Source organism: Miniopterus schreibersii (assembly GCF_964146895.1).
Source record: "Miniopterus schreibersii genome assembly, chromosome: 13".
Lineage (NCBI taxonomy): Eukaryota > Metazoa > Chordata > Mammalia > Chiroptera > Miniopteridae > Miniopterus > Miniopterus schreibersii.
In genome coordinates, this window is record NC_138113.1 from 20,051,414 (window position 1) to 20,066,213 (window position 14,800).

General features: G+C 40.0%; 1 protein-coding gene across 2 annotated transcripts in view; it reads left to right on the forward strand.

Annotated features, from left to right (window-relative positions):
* EML4 (EMAP like 4) overlaps positions 1–14,694 on the forward strand; it is a 129,939-nt gene extending 115,245 nt beyond the window's left edge. For both annotated transcript variants that reach the window (XM_081155865.1, XM_081155866.1), the window contains 4 exons: positions 7,934–8,021; positions 8,536–8,634; positions 11,107–11,237; positions 11,900–14,694. In XM_081155865.1, coding sequence (XP_081011991.1) covers positions 7,934–8,021; positions 8,536–8,634; positions 11,107–11,237; positions 11,900–12,367 — 786 coding nt within the window. In that variant the 3' untranslated portion in view covers positions 12,368–14,694. The remainder of the gene's footprint in view (positions 1–7,933; positions 8,022–8,535; positions 8,635–11,106; positions 11,238–11,899) is intronic.
* Positions 14,695–14,800: the final 106 nt, after the last annotated feature.

Sequence of the window (14,800 nt, forward strand, 5' to 3'; positions counted from 1 at the left end):
ACTTTTGTAGAAAGTGAGGTAACTTGATATGTACGGTGTCAGGAGATTAATTTAGGATTAGCAAATCACACAGTGAGTTAGTGGTTATTGGCACAGATTCTTTAACAGCCTTTATCACAAAATAGTTTCAGGGGATTAACTAAAATAATTAGTTTTTCTTTTATTAATAAGCAAAACCCAGGCCATTTACTATTTGAAGAAGAAACTTATTTTTTTGCATATTTTGTACCATGTGCTAAAACCAACTTATAAACTGGTTTACAAGCAACCTCAGCGTTTTAGAATTTATTCAAAATATTTTTGTTTGCCTTGACAGCAATTATAAATCATTATCTATTTTATTTAAATCCATCTTTTAGTCCATTTATTACTTTAATATTTGTGATAGAGAATAATACACTAATGCCTTATTGTGCAACATAATTAAATGAAATGTTCCACTGAAAGGAATTTTCAGGTTACTGAAGTTCACCTTCATTCATTTTTACCTCAACCTTTTTATAAAGTCTCTGTCTTTAATAAACTGAATGTATCAAACATAATCTTGTGGTATCATAACATTTTACAGGTAGCACGCACTCAGCTCAGCCCTCATTTTATGGACAGAGACTAAGTTTCAGAGAAGATAAAGGACTCATCCTTGGTCACATCTTGACATAGTGGCAGATTTGGGACCTGAACCCCTGTTTTCATGTTAGTGGAGCAAACTTTCTAATGTACAATAATGCCTAGATCTTTCAATATGTATATTATTGGACTGTGCTCTTCCAGTACAACTGATTCAGAAAGGAAACAGCAGTGTGTGACACTGGATCATGACAAGAACGACCTTGGAAGTGTTGAGAAATGGCAAGTTTTTCAACTGTATGAGACTTGGCCTTCTCTGATTAGGCAGCGTTTATCTTTTGAACATTTGAAAGTATTATATCCGTAGGAACTATTAAAGTTTGTAGTACTGTTTGAGGCTATAATGAAAGGTTCAGTTACTCCACTTTTCTAATTATCTCCTGTTTTGTGTTTGCTTCCAGCTGTCAGTTCTCCTTGCTGTCTGCCTCCACCAGCTGGTCTATGTTTCATATTCACTTCTTTTATCTGTTGTCTGCTGTGATATAAGACAGACAGAACTGAGCTAATGCTGGCTCTGCCACTTACTAATTTACGACTTTAGGAAAGTTAATTAACTTCTCTGAGTCTTAATATCATTATCTTAAAATTGGAGGTTTTAATAGTTCCTACTTTATAGGATTGTTGCAGAGATTAGGTTTTTGTTAAAATATGGCTACTGGAACTACTCTCAGAGTTCCAAGTACAAATGCTGTTTTCTGTTTTCTTTCCAATATTTTCCTGTTACAAGTCAGTATTTAAGAGACCACTGTAGCTGCAGAAGTATATTTAGAACTTCAGAAAATGTCCCTCTAATAAATTGTAACCAGGCAGTTGGAGCTTGTCCCTCTTCACGCATCACTTTCTGTGGAATGTCAGTTGAGAAGATGACTGGCACCCAAGCATGGAAAGGAGTGCAGGCCAATCAGTGGTGTTCTTGATGAGGTCATTACAGGCCAAGGCCTTGCTCAAAGTCTCATGAGCTAAGAAACAAGACAAGATCCATTTTAGAAAGGTAGACTTATATCATCCAAGTTCTCCAAAACTGGTTTTTAAAATATCAGTTTATAACAGGAACTGTAACTGGCAAGGGACTGAATCTTAGTTTCCTCTGGTCAACCAAATTTTCTCTCTGTAAGCAAGCCTCGGGACACCGAGTGGTAGTTAGAATGCCAGTTTATTCATTTAAAGTAAGATGCATAAGTGCCAAGGGGATGGGACGTGAGGATCCTCTAGCCAGCACTTCCCTTTAAGCAAGAAAGTGCATATGAAGTCAGAGTTTAATCAAGAGTGAGCTCAGCACCTAAATCCACAGTAGGATGAGAGCTGCCCCTGGGACTGGTCTTGGTTCCATTCCCTCTGCTCTGGACATTAGGTGGGTATGGCCACACTGCCTCTGTGGCTCCTTTTTCTTTGCAGACCACCATACCTGTACCTCCACCTGAATAACACCTTCAGATGGATTCACACGTACAGTCAGGTTGTGCTCTAGATTTGCTGCCTTGAAGCTATTATGACTCTTTGCCCTTTTTCTGATTTGATTTATTTTATGTTAATTCTAAAGTTTAACTCTTCGGAGATTTGAGGGGAACATCCAATTGTAGTTTCCATAAACAAACAAAACTTGCTCTTCCATTCATTGAAATTTATTTCCATTTTCCACTGACCCAAGATATCTTTCATCATCTCCCTGAAGTTATCCTTACCCACTGAACATTTCAGTGTTTAGAAAAACTTAGCATAAACTCAAATTTGGAGATTTATTGTGTATTCCCTCTTCTCGGTATTCTTTAGAAATGTCTAATCTCATTTAGAATCATAAATTTTTTAGCATGTAAAGGGCAGAAAAGAGTGTTATCTTGTCAGTGCCATTTGGTGAATAAATAAAAGTGAGGCAACTGTAGCAGGAACTCATTTATCACAGTCCTTTCTTTTGTGTCCTGACCCCTCTGAGCAAGCCAGTCTCCGTTAATACAGATACCTTACTGTATAAGTACATGCATAAGCTAAGTAATCTCTGAAAGTGGCACAGGGTGAGTTAAAACTTTGATGTGTGTCTGTTCAATCCTTGGAACTCTGGAAAACCTCAGCATATGCTAGTAGAGTCTAGCTGAGAGCACTGTTGTTGGAGTGTCCTGATTTTGGAGCAGTACAGCAGGGAGAGGAAGATGCTTCATTTGCACCCCTTTCTGCAAATAGCCCAGTGTCCCAACAAGGAGCCTTTTTTCTCTGCCATGGACATTAACTAGCTTGCTCTGTCTGCCTGTATTTTAGTCTAGCCACTCGTTATGTCACTGGATTATAGTCATTAAGACATTGCTTGTTAAATAGCAATATGCCGATCACAGATTCCATGGAAAGGCATGAATTTCATTGTCCAAGAAAGCAGTAAAAACAAGACAGTCGAGCATGGCTCAGAGCTTGCTTCAGAGCTTGCTTCTTACAGATTAGTTCTCAGATGTGCTGCCTCAAAGATCTGGGCTAAGACAAGCGAATGGACATATTTTCTGCTGAAGCTGCTCTTGTACTTGCTATTACGTGGCAAATGATACCTTCTCACAAACACACCCATCGGTTTGTTTACTGTGAGTGACTGAACCTGGCCCACCTCGTGGAAGGAACCCCAGTGGTCATCTAAGAAATAATTTGTGAGCCTGGCCCCTCAGGGCTGGCTGAGGAGTTGAGGGTAAGAGAGGTGAGTGGAGTCATCCCTAAGTTCTGTTCCTCCGTGGCAGCCTCTCACTTCCTCTCCTGTGGCCTGTCTCTGCCCTCACGTCCCGCATGTGCCCTGGGAGCACCCTGTCTTCCTGCTCCTTCGGGCTCCGCATCTCCCTCCAGCGCACACTCACTCCTCAGCCTCATCTGTAGCATTTTGTTCCTCATATTAGATCATGTAATTTAGAAGGATCTTTTTTATTTCACTTCCCATGAGAACTTCCATCTTCTTAGTGTTTAGTAAATATTTTTAAAAGTGGTTTGACTAAATTATAGGATTCATGAGTTCATGATAGTATCATATATTCTCTGTGTAAGCAGTTTGATTTTGTAACTGCTGCTATAGAAATCCTTTAAAGGCTTTGGATTCAGAAGCTCCTTTTAATTTGTCTCCTGCAAAGCCCTAGGATTTGGGGCTGGGGCTGACATGGATCTGATTTTGCTTTACCTACTGGCCTTCTCAAGTACAATTTAATATGGCATAAGGATTTTAGAGCTAAATAGAATTTAAAGACTGCTGGTTGGTTTTCTCAAAGACCCCTGAGTCTTGTGCAGTTAGAGTATTGTTAGGGTTTAGTTCCGTTGCCTCCTGTACAGTGTTTCTTTCCTGTACTGTTTTGAAAATGTACTGAAAAGGTCCTTAATTACTTACAAATTCCTTTTTTTAAATGCTCCTTTTACATTTCTTTCTGCTCATCTTCAGTGTTACAGAAATGAGAGAGAAGCATGATTTCAGTGCTGGGTTTAATTTGATCCAGAGCCACCTGACCTGGGTTTGAACTCTGCCCCTAAACTTCTCTACCTACTAAGTGGGCAGCCTCAGTGAAGGTTGCTGTGAAGTTCAGAGTTGATAATGTGTGTAAGGAACTTAAAGTTAATGCCCCATGCACAGAAAGCACTCAGCAAACGCCGTGTGTTATTAGCAGTAGCAGTAGCATTATTCTCAGTAACTCGAGCCCTGGGTTGTACGTAGGACTGTTTTTAACACAAATTTACTATAAATCTATGAAAGTTCAAAATTCTTTTTTAATTATGGACAATTGTGTATTTTCTTTGAAAGAGTTTAATTGTCCTGATTGACCTGAAGGCTCCATTCTGTGTGCAACAGAATAGATTATTTTATTGTGCACCTCAGTGCAGCATAGTGGCTTTCTGTTTGACCCAGATTCCTGCGTGCCCTGTGACACTGCTGCTCAGAGACCCTCGCCTAGGAGATGCAGCGTCAAAGTTGCAGCGATGTGCTAAAAGTTGAAAGTATTACAAAGTCTGTTAGGATAGGCAAGAAGTGCTGGTAAAAATAAGTGTTCTTTTTACCAGGATTTTGGTAACTGAAGATACACATCAAAAAAGAAGGGTAAAAGATTCTTTAACTGTCTACCTAGAAATCTCCAGGAAAGTAACCCATAAAGCCGATGCAGTATTTCAACAAGGCCGTAAGATTCAGTGTCACTGTAACAGGAATTCTGTTGCAGTGCCTGGTGACTTAAACAGATGAGGGATATGTTCTCATTTGAAAGAAGCCATCAGGGACTCAGGGTTCTTCTTTCTCTCCATCACCCTCAAATAAGACGCTTCTGGGACTCCAGTCATCACATCCCAGTTGCAGAAAGAAACAAACAGAGCAAGGGGGAGAAGGCTCTCCTCCTCCTGTCAGTTCTGTGAAAGCTTTCCTGGAAGCCCCACTCAGTGACTTCTGCCATCCTACGTGCAGAAGAGTTTGGGAAATAGTGTCTTTGCTGGGCACTTAAGGAAAGGGCAGACTGTGGGTTAAATAGGCAACTAGCAGCCTAACTCTAAAGATCAGCTTTGTCTCAAACCAGCAAAAGCACATCAAAACTGCAGTGAGGAGAAAAATCCTATTTGCAAGAGCATTAAAAACCTTAAATAAATGTAGCAAGAAAAGCACGGGAAGCTAAGTGAAGCATGGCTGAAAGACAAACAACTAAAAAAATAGAGACAGCATGTTTCTAGATTAAAAGACTTGATAAAAATATCTTTCTCTGGGAATTATTCTCTAAATTTTATGTGCTTGCTTTTAGATTTTCAACATGGTATTTATGAGTTTGATAAAGTAGTTCTGAAATTCATCTGAAATTTTCCACATACCACGAAACTATCACAGTTGGCTGGGAATAGGCAAATAGATTAATGGAACAGAAAGGAGAATCCAGAAACAGATCTCTGCTCATGTGGAAATTTGCTAGGTACTAAAAGAGGTATTTAAAATCACTAGAGAAGGAATGAACTGCCCTCTCCCCGCGTTACCTGGCGTTGCAGCTACGAACACCACTTTCTGCGTATGAAGTTAAATACCATCCAGCTCCCTGGAGCACTGGCCACATTCTGAGCACTCAGAAGCTACGTGGCTAGTTGCTGCTGCGTTAGACGACCCAGCCACACATTTTCCTCACTGCAGAGCCTTCAGGGGACGGCCCTGTCGTAGAGGTGAGGGGACACCTGGATACCTGCTAAGTAAAATAAAACCCTAACTCTGAGCCTTGGTACTTTTTTAAAAACTCCCCAGGTATTTTTAATAAACAGCCAGGGTTGCAGCCACTGACATAGGTGATCCTCTGTGCAGTTGATAAAGATTGAGCTAAAATATTTCTGATTTGTCCATAGTCACCATTTTGGGCTTCATCACTTGTCACTATTATTGTAGTTACATCGTGTAGCTGCTTAATGGCAGTAATGAAGGTGCCAGCTTAGAGCACTTCCCGTTCCTTTCTAAGGAGGTGTGCTAGGTCTCGCGCCCAGCTGTGTCTCGGGCCTTGGGGTGCTGTCTGAGGCTATTTCCCGTAACCGGGCGTGTACCTTCCGTGGCCTGTGGGTTGGGTGGGCAAGGACACTGAGGTAGTGTCTGGGAAGGTAGCATTATAGACTCCCAGTATCCGCGTTTAATCTTTTCTTTATTTAGATGCTGGAATCCATACCAGGGAAAAAATACTTTATTTTCCAGTATGAATTGGTAACTTCCCCAAGGTCTTTGCTGCTTTTCCTACTCAAGAGTCTTTTGAGAACACTTAACATTGATTTGCCTTCTAAATATGTTTTGTGTCCAACACAGATGTTAGTTACATGAATATTATGTATACATACAATGCTTTTGATCTTCTAAGTAATGCTATTAAAGGCTTTTCACAGAGATTCAGATAATTTTTATATACTTCTACATTAGGATGAATAGTTCTTGGACAACTGTACTTGGCCATGACTAATCTGGTTAAATCCTTCACTCATGTAGCAGAAGTTTTCTCATCTTAAAAGCATGGCTTCTACAGATGCCAGAGCCAGGCATCAGATTCATGTGAACTGTGAAGGGGTTTGTGTGAACCCCGGCCTCCTGCTGTAGTAAAAAAATATCCAGTAACCACATGTGTCTTTCTGGCTTTGAAAACGGATTTCTTGCTAAGTTGGTGGGCCTGTGTGACTAGCAAGTGATTCCCAGCCTGTTTCCAGCATACCACCTAAACTCCTTCAGGAAGTTTCAGTTTTCAAATTCATATAATTTAAATTTATTTAAATGTATAAATATATATATTTGCCATGCAGCACTGTGAGGGAGATCATAGCTCCACAGAGGTTTTAGGAGATGTTAGAATTCAGAAGGGTAATAGAATAATTAGAATACTTTGTATAAATCATTAAAAACTACACCTAAGGTATTTTGAATTTAACTTAAAAAACCATGTGCACTAGAAAGCTAGTAATTTAAAAAGTACATTAGAAATTAAGTATGCTTTATCACAGACTGTAGGAGATGGAAAGTGATTTTGCGTCTCCATCAACTTTGGTAAACGAGAAGACCTATGTGATTTATCTGAAATAGTTTATTGGAAATCAACTTACATATGGTACCAACAAAACTTAGCACTTAGGAGTTTTTCAGTTCCCACGGTAGTAGTAAGACGTAAGCAGAAAAAGATCCGTCTTCCTGTTTAAGGAGTGTTTGAAGGAGCCAGGTGATTATATTGGGCCTCACTGTGCTGAAGGAGGACAGTGTTGGGTGACTCGCTCTCCCGGGAGGCCTCCGTGTGGCTGTTGCATGTGTGCCGTGTTCCGCAGCCTCTGGCGTGTGCTTCGGATACCCAAGCAGCAGCCCAGGAAGATGGTACTCTGAGCAACCTGGAACCAACACTTCATTCCCAGAAATGAAGTAATTCTAGCGGGGACACCAGTGATGTGAAGTATGGCCTGAGGGCATGGTGCCTGTCACAGCGTCCTTCAGGCACGAGTTGACCAAATTCTCTCTCTGAAGACTCCAACACAGAGAGAGAGTAGGTGCCTGTTGCTGGTATCTTAAGTGGAGAGGCCGACAGGATGCTCCCCGGTTCCAGGTTCTTACCATTTCCACTGCGGTGAGACCTGTAGCTTGAGTTCTGCCCAGACTCTCCCGGTATCGCTGGCATCTTCGCACACCTGCGGCTTTGCTCCCAACAAGGTGGAGCAGAAGGGCCTGAAGAGCTGCTGTGAGCCCTGCTCGGCTCTGCAGGCCGTGATCCTGCTCTCTGCATGAGGAATTCCAAGGGACGGCTACTCAGAAAACAGTATTGGCCTACAGACTACTCAAAACTCCAAGTGCTTCCTAACACGTGGTCTGTCTGTTGTTTCCTAGGGACATTCCAGCTACATCACGCACCTTGACTGGTCTCCAGACAACAAGTACATAATGTCTAACTCGGGAGACTACGAAATCCTGTACTGTAAGTGTGAACGGTCACGCACGGCTGTCGGCCGGGCTCTCGTGAGCAGCGTGTGCGGTCTGAATGTGCGGAGATGCGTGTTGGCCCTCGGACCTGACAGCATGTGTTACTCTGAGCTAAGGCATGAGAATCTGAAATGTGCTTCACTCCAAGAAAGTAATGAGTTAATTTAAATGTGCAGACGTGTAGTCATAAGAAATTAACTCAGGGAGATTGATGCTGCTTTGAATGTTTTTGTATTTAACGGCTCTTCCTAGAGACAGGAAGAAGTATAATGGATGGGCACTTACGCTTTTTAAAGAAAAACAGAACGGGAAGAACCCAGTGGGAAACAATCTAGATCCATAAGCCCTGTTAAAGTAAACATTTTCTTTTCCTTTTTAAATGTGTCTTAATGTTTTTCAGTGTATGGATTATAAATACAAGTAAACGTGGCTAGTTTGAATCAAGATGCACTTTCAAATGCATTTATACACAAGCACTGTGATTATACTTCCTGTTTCTAAATTTAAAGGGGACATTCCAAGTGTCTGCAAACTAATCAGGAATCGATCGAAGTGTAAGGACATCGATTGGACGACATACACCTGTGTACTAGGCTTTCAAGTCTTTGGTAAGGACATGGTACCTGATGGGAAACGGCTGTGGGGTTTTATAGACAATAATTATTTGCCTAAATTCCTAAATGAAATAGTCTACATGTGTTCTTTAGTGTTATCACTATCAATGCCAGATTCAGAGAAATTAAACCATACAAGGTTTGTTCTCTGCAGAATCCAGACTTTTGACCCCTAATAAATAAGAAAAAGGGATTTACATAATAGCATAGATTGCCTGTCCATTTTTTTCCCCTCTAAGTGAAAATTGAAACTTTTAAATTTGTAAAGGCATTTTTAAGACAGCTTTATTGAGGTATCATTCACATATCGTATTAATTCACCTAAAGTGCACAATTTATTGGTTTTATTATATTCACAGTTGTGCTTCCATTATCACTAATTTTAGAATGTTTTCAGCACCCCAGCAAGAAACCCTCCACCCCCTAGCAACCACTAAAGTCTATATACTTCTTATCTAAGAGATTGGTCTCTTCTGGATAGTTCTTATAAATGGAACCATGTAATACGTGATCCACTGAAATTGGCGTTTTTCATCGAGCATATTTTCAAGTGTCATCCATGCCATAGCGTGGATCAGTACTTCCTTTTATGGCTGAGTAATACCCATCGTGTGGTGACACCACATTTGCCACATTTTGTTTTTCCATTCATCAGTTGATGGACACTTGAGTTGTTTCCACTTTTCAGCTGTTATAAGTAATGTTGCTGTGAACAAGCATGTGCAAGTTTTTGTGTAAGCATGTTTTCATTTCTCTTGGGTATACACCTAGAAGTGGAATTGCAAGGTCAAATGATAGCTGTTTAACTTTTTGAGGAACTGCCAGGCTGTTTCCCAACGTGTCTGCACCATTTACATTCCCACCAGCAGTGTAGGAGGGCTCGGTTTCTCCACATTCTTGCCAGTTGTTATTGTTAGTCTTTTGCATGTGAATGTCCAGTTGTCCGAACACCATTTGCTGAAATAAAAAGGCACTTTTAGTAGATAGTATTTAAAGATAAAATTTGGGGAGCCTTATCTGATGTTTTAGACATTTCTAGAAATCTGTCCTCTCCTGCAGTTTTCTCACTAAGCCTTTCCCGTCTGTAGGTATCCTTCTGAAAAGTTAGAGGGTAAATGGAAAAGTTAAAATAATAAAGCCGTCTTTGCAAAGAATTAGAATGTTATACTCGGTAAATAGAATGATGAAAAGGATATGGCACCAGTACCTAAAGCAGTACCTCAAATATTAGTGCTTTCCTTTAACAACATACCTCTGCCTTCTGAAAACTGGGCTCTTGCCTACAGCCTAAGTATAGGTCTAAACTTTTTTTTTTAATCTGTCTTTATTGATTTAAGGGAGAGGGAGAGAGAGAAAAACATTATTGATCAGCTGCCCCCTGCATGCCCCGCACAGGGGATCGAGTCCGCAACGCGGGCATGTGCCCTGACTGGGAATCGAACCTCAGTGTCCTGGATCCTAGGTCAATGCTCAACCGCTGAGCCACGCCGGCCAAGCTGAACATTTCTTTATGTTGTGTGCATTAGAAAAATAATCCATTGTAGGTGCTTGTTCTAAACACAACTGCTATAGAGATGGAGAAGCCTACTAGGCTAGGAAGGAATTAAAAACAAAATAACCCTGACTGGTCCATAAACAGTTTCATTATTCTGGGTGAAACTAAGGCAGTGGCCAAATAAATTACCTAGTTATTTTAATGAAGCAATATACAATACGTACTAAGAGATGTCCGTTCAGAAATGTTTGTTTTACCAAAAACGTAATTGTTCTCTAGAGGAACACTGAACCACAGGAGGCCAGCATCTCAACCCTATATATTCCATAGTTTTAATCTACTCTAATAGAATTTTATGCCAACTATGTTGAACATAACCACCAATGCCTCATAATGATTCAGAATAATTAAATATGCTATGTCTTATCTTTGGACATAAATAATAGTTACAAGAAAATTCTATGGGATAGCAGGTAGATTCTTTGTGAGGTTTTCTTTGAAGTGCCTGCCTGAACGGGAGCAGTGAGAGAGGATGTAAATGTTACCGCGCGTACCCAGACTCCACTTTGAAGAATTACTGCTACGGCTTTGTTTCTGCACCTTGTTGTGGGGGTCACCGAGAACTTCCCCCCTAGCTAGAAACTTGAAAAACAAAGAGCTTATTGCTCAGGTGAGAAGCTTAAAACAAATTATTTTAGCACCACCTGGTGGTTACTGGTGAGTACTTTTGGGTCCTTCAGTTTTCCATCTTAAGGCTATTTTGATTTATAATTTTATTATTAGTTAGACTTTGGGTAAAACTTCATTTGATTGAAGTGTTGAGCCACTAAGAAATTTTAAGGGAAAATGTTAGCAGCTAAGAGTTGGAACACAGGTGAAAATTAATAAGATTCTAAAATTAGATAAACCTATGTAGCTTCGCAGTTATATTTTTCAGGCTAATTCTGCACCCCTATGTTCCCATATCAAAGGTGTCTGGCCAGAAGGATCTGATGGGACAGATATCAATGCACTGGTGCGATCCCACAATAGGAAGGTGATAGCTGTTGCTGATGACTTTTGCAAGGTCCATCTGTTTCAGTATCCCTGCTCCAAAGCAAAGGTAAAATCAATTTAATAAAAATTAGCATTATGGGGCCTTTTGTTTGGGGAACATTTTGTATCAATGGTACGAAAATATTTGTAGGGTTACTAATTACCATCCATCATACTGTGACTCACGGGGAGAACAGGGCCACCGGGAAGCGTCCGAGCAGGCATTGCTTACGTTCTCTTTCCTCAGCAAGGTCAAGGAAAAGGTAGATACAGAAGGAAGCTGATGATGTCTTACTAATTTTGTTTACTGTCCATTTGTTTATTTTTATATTTTGGAGGTTTAAAATCCTCCTAAACAAACTAAATATTTTGTTACACATATGATCAGCATTATAAAACTCATGAAACTGTTTCCTAAATTGCCTGTACTCCTGCCAACCCGGTAAATTCTTCCCTGGCCATCCAATAGAATAGTTACTGATACCCAGAAGAGATGGACTTGTATTTTTTTTAAATAAGATGTCTAATTATTATGCTTTGTTTCTCCATACAAATAGGTGTTAAAAGGAGATTACTGCTAGCTTTAGTCTTCAGATTTGATGACTTTTGTGGCTTTAATTTTAATTACCTGTTTTACAAGCTGAATTACCCCCTTATCTCGTCACCTCCATTGCTGCAGCAGACATGTAAGAATGAGTTTGATTTTCCTGTCTGATTTATTTCATATAGGCTCCCAGTCACAAGTACAGTGCCCACAGCAGCCATGTCACCAACGTCAGTTTCACTCATAATGACAGTCACCTGATTTCAACTGGTGGAAAAGACATGAGCATCATTCAGTGGAAACTTGTGGAAAAGTTGTCTTTGCCTCAAAACGAGATTGTAGCGGATACTACTACAACCAAAGCCCCCATCTCTCCCGGCGAAAGCTTTGTGCAATCTGACACTCCCACACCACCTCCTTCCCAGCCCTTAAATGAGACAGCTGAAGGCAGAATAAGCAGCTCTCCCACTCTTCTGGAGAACAGCCTGGAACAGACGGCCGAGCCCAGCGAAGACCACAGTGAGGAGCAGAGCGAAGGGGGCAGCGAAGACCTCGGTGAGCCTGTTTATGAAGAGCCGTCTGATGAGATGAGCAAGGAGCAGAGTGAAGGCGCTTTTACTGAGGACCAGCAAGACCCTCCACCTCTGTCCTAACACCGGGGCTTGAGTGCGTGTGGTCTTGAGGTAGAGTTCAGGTAACAGGCTGGGAAGTGATGGAGAATCACTATTGACCAAGATTTTGGTTTCCATGTGATCTGTTTTCTTCAATAGTCTTACCTTCAGTCAGTCAGATGCAGCCGACCAAAAGGTTCATTTTGGTGTGTGTTGCAGATTAACCAAACTTAATAGTAGGAAACTTCATGTTCTGAAACATTATGTCTCAGAAATTACTGCATATGTAAGTGGTATGATGTAAATACTGGAAGCAAAAACAGCAGTTGTGTTGATTTAAAACAAACCCCTTGTTATCTGAACATGTTTTCTTCAACCAGAGGCATCACAAATACTGTTACTCATCTGCTGGCTCAGACTGTGCTATTTTCCTGATGCAGAAAAAGAAATCAGAAAAAGAAAAAAAAACTCCCTACTGAGATATCCTCCCATACCAAATGTGTAGTGGAAATTTTTTAGTTAGGAAAAACTCAGTATTGCCACAGGCAGTGGAGTTGCCTTCTTGAATAATAACGCCATTTCCGGCACTGCCGGTAGATGTCCAGGTGTGCTTGCTAGTCTACTATACAGGTGCTGCCTTTTCTAAGTCATAGCGAGGAGCAGTCTCTTAATTTCTTGTGTGCAAATCTATTTTATCTTAGAACTAAGAAAGCAGTGGTTTGTTACAGAGCTTTTAATGTATATGAAACCATTGATACTCAGAAATAATGGATTCCTCCAAGGAATCCTTTACTGGCCTGAACATTTTTAAATGTTTGGCATTTGTGGGAATGGAAGGAAAAAAAGAAACCGCATGCCTATAAAACTAAACTGTAATAATTACTAGGCTAATTTTAACTTAGCCATCAGCATAATTTGTTTCCTCGGTAATAGGAGAAATATAAATACAGTAAGTTTAAATGATTGAATTGGTGCTTGAAGTTCATTGGCCTAGTTGTAATTTTTATACAGATTAATTATATTGAGGGGTAAGATACTCAGCAAACTGCAAATTCTTTTTTACAGAAGTGTGAATAACAGTCCTAGTAATTCTTTTTATAAGTTGCGTACTTTACATGACTTGCTATATATGGTAATTTTTCTCTGGTGGAGTTGCTATAAGCCTTGCAATTCTAATGTGGTTATCCTTTGCTAGTTTGGGCAATGCATGTATTATTATGCATTGGATAGTAGTTTTTGGTGGTGGTTGTTTTTTTTTAAGTTTTGTCAGATGACGTTTTTCTTAAGTATGTATTTCCTACTTTACTGACAAACTATGCATTTCCTATATGTTTGTTTATACTTGGATTATAAAAAAAAAACTTTTATTTTTTAACTTGCTGCATTGTTTTGATATCTTTTTTTTTTTTTGGTTAGATTATGTTTAGAAACTTTGGATGAGTTCAGAAGTCTTAAGTATGCAAGTGTTTACGTGATTGTGCCATTCCAAAGTGCATCAGAACTGTCATTCCCTTCTAGTATCTTCTCAGGAGTAATACAGATCAGGTATTTCATCATCATTTGGTAATATACAAACTCCAGTGAACTCCCAAGGACACTCACAACATTTATATTCACATGCTGTATGTAAGAGTGTGGGTATGTGTGAAGGGGTGAGTGTAGACACTTACTCTGCGTGTGTATCTCTATATAAGCAGATACACGCCACATTGAAAATACTCAATGTATATCTCTAAGTGTATAGATACATGTCTGTGTATATCTCTTTCCTTTTGTTTACAAATGTTCAAAAAAAACCTCAAAGTAGTTCTCTTCCAGAGAAGAGATATAGATTCCAAGCAACCCATCTTTTTTTCAGTGTGTTCTGTACATAATTATCAGAGAGCATCAGTAAGTGTCAGGCATATATATTTGCCATTTAGCAGTGGTGACTAAATTATCAGGTCAGCATGTGCTATTCCCTGCAAGCAAAATGCTATGAGATGAACGAGTAGTTCTAAGAGTAGAAAAAGCATTTCTTCCAGCTCTCCGCGATTACCAGGGAGTTTATGTGGGGACATCGGTCACCTTTGGGGTTGCTGTACAATGAGATTTATAATCGTGATACTCTTGGGTGGTAGTTTTAAGACACTACTAATACGCAGAAAGCGTTCCAGCTCTTGCTGGCAACTACTGTTTAACAGTCAATCAAATCTGTGATAATAGTTGGAAGTGGGTGGGATTATGAAATTGTAGATGTTTTTAGAAAAACTTGTGAATGAAAATGAATCCAAGTGTTTCATGTGAAGATGTTGAGCCATTTCTATCATGCATTCCTGTCTCATGGCAGAAAATTCTGAATATTAAAAAATAAAATAATCAGAATGTTCCATTTGTCTCTCTAAACGTGCCTGCCTCTTTCCTCACTTACACTGCTAGTCCCCATGACGCCTGTTAGAAAACATGACAGTTACCAGTTGACCACGGTTGCTGTTA